We start from the raw sequence: 405 nt of genomic DNA, 5'->3' as shown, positions 1-405 counted from the left end.
GGGGGGGGGGGGGGGGGCCCCGCCGATAAGCAGCCCTATTTCCTCTGGGGAAGGAAGGAAGGTTGGGGCCACGGGCCGTGCTGAGCTCACGCTGCCGAAGGGCAGCTGAGAACCGATGGACCCGAGCCATGGCAGGCCAGGGGACAAGGAAGGTGGCCCAGGGGCTGGACCCCCAGGAGGCCTGCCGCAGGAACAGGTGCGCAGCACCACTGGGCTGGACGCCGGATGCTGGGGCCCCTGAGCCCTCAGGCTGGGCCTGCCCTGGGGGGAGCCGTACGGGCATCCAAAACCCGGTCCTGGCCTCTGGGACACCCTGTCTTTTTGCCTCACTCTCCAGATCGAGCCTTCATCCCACCACTTGTCTCCTGAGGAGGTAAGAATCTCGGTGTTTCGGGGGTACAGAGG

The 405-nt window shown here is 67.2% G+C and overlaps 1 protein-coding gene across 1 annotated transcript in view; it reads left to right on the top strand.

Annotated features, from left to right (window-relative positions):
- The window catches only part of UNC13D (unc-13 homolog D (C. elegans)), a 15968-nt gene that overhangs the window by 1717 nt on the left and 13846 nt on the right, over positions 1-405 (top strand). Inside the window, exon 3 of the mRNA XM_010856184.1 lies at positions 338-373. Coding sequence (XP_010854486.1) covers positions 338-373 — 36 coding nt within the window. The remainder of the gene's footprint in view (positions 1-337; positions 374-405) is intronic.

Source organism: Bison bison, unplaced genomic scaffold (assembly GCF_000754665.1).
Source record: "Bison bison bison isolate TAMUID 2011002044 unplaced genomic scaffold, Bison_UMD1.0 scf7180017864371, whole genome shotgun sequence".
Taxonomy (NCBI): Eukaryota; Metazoa; Chordata; class Mammalia; order Artiodactyla; family Bovidae; genus Bison; species Bison bison.
The sequence above is the reverse complement of the archived record's forward strand: the minus strand, read 5'-3'. Positions and strand labels throughout refer to the sequence as shown.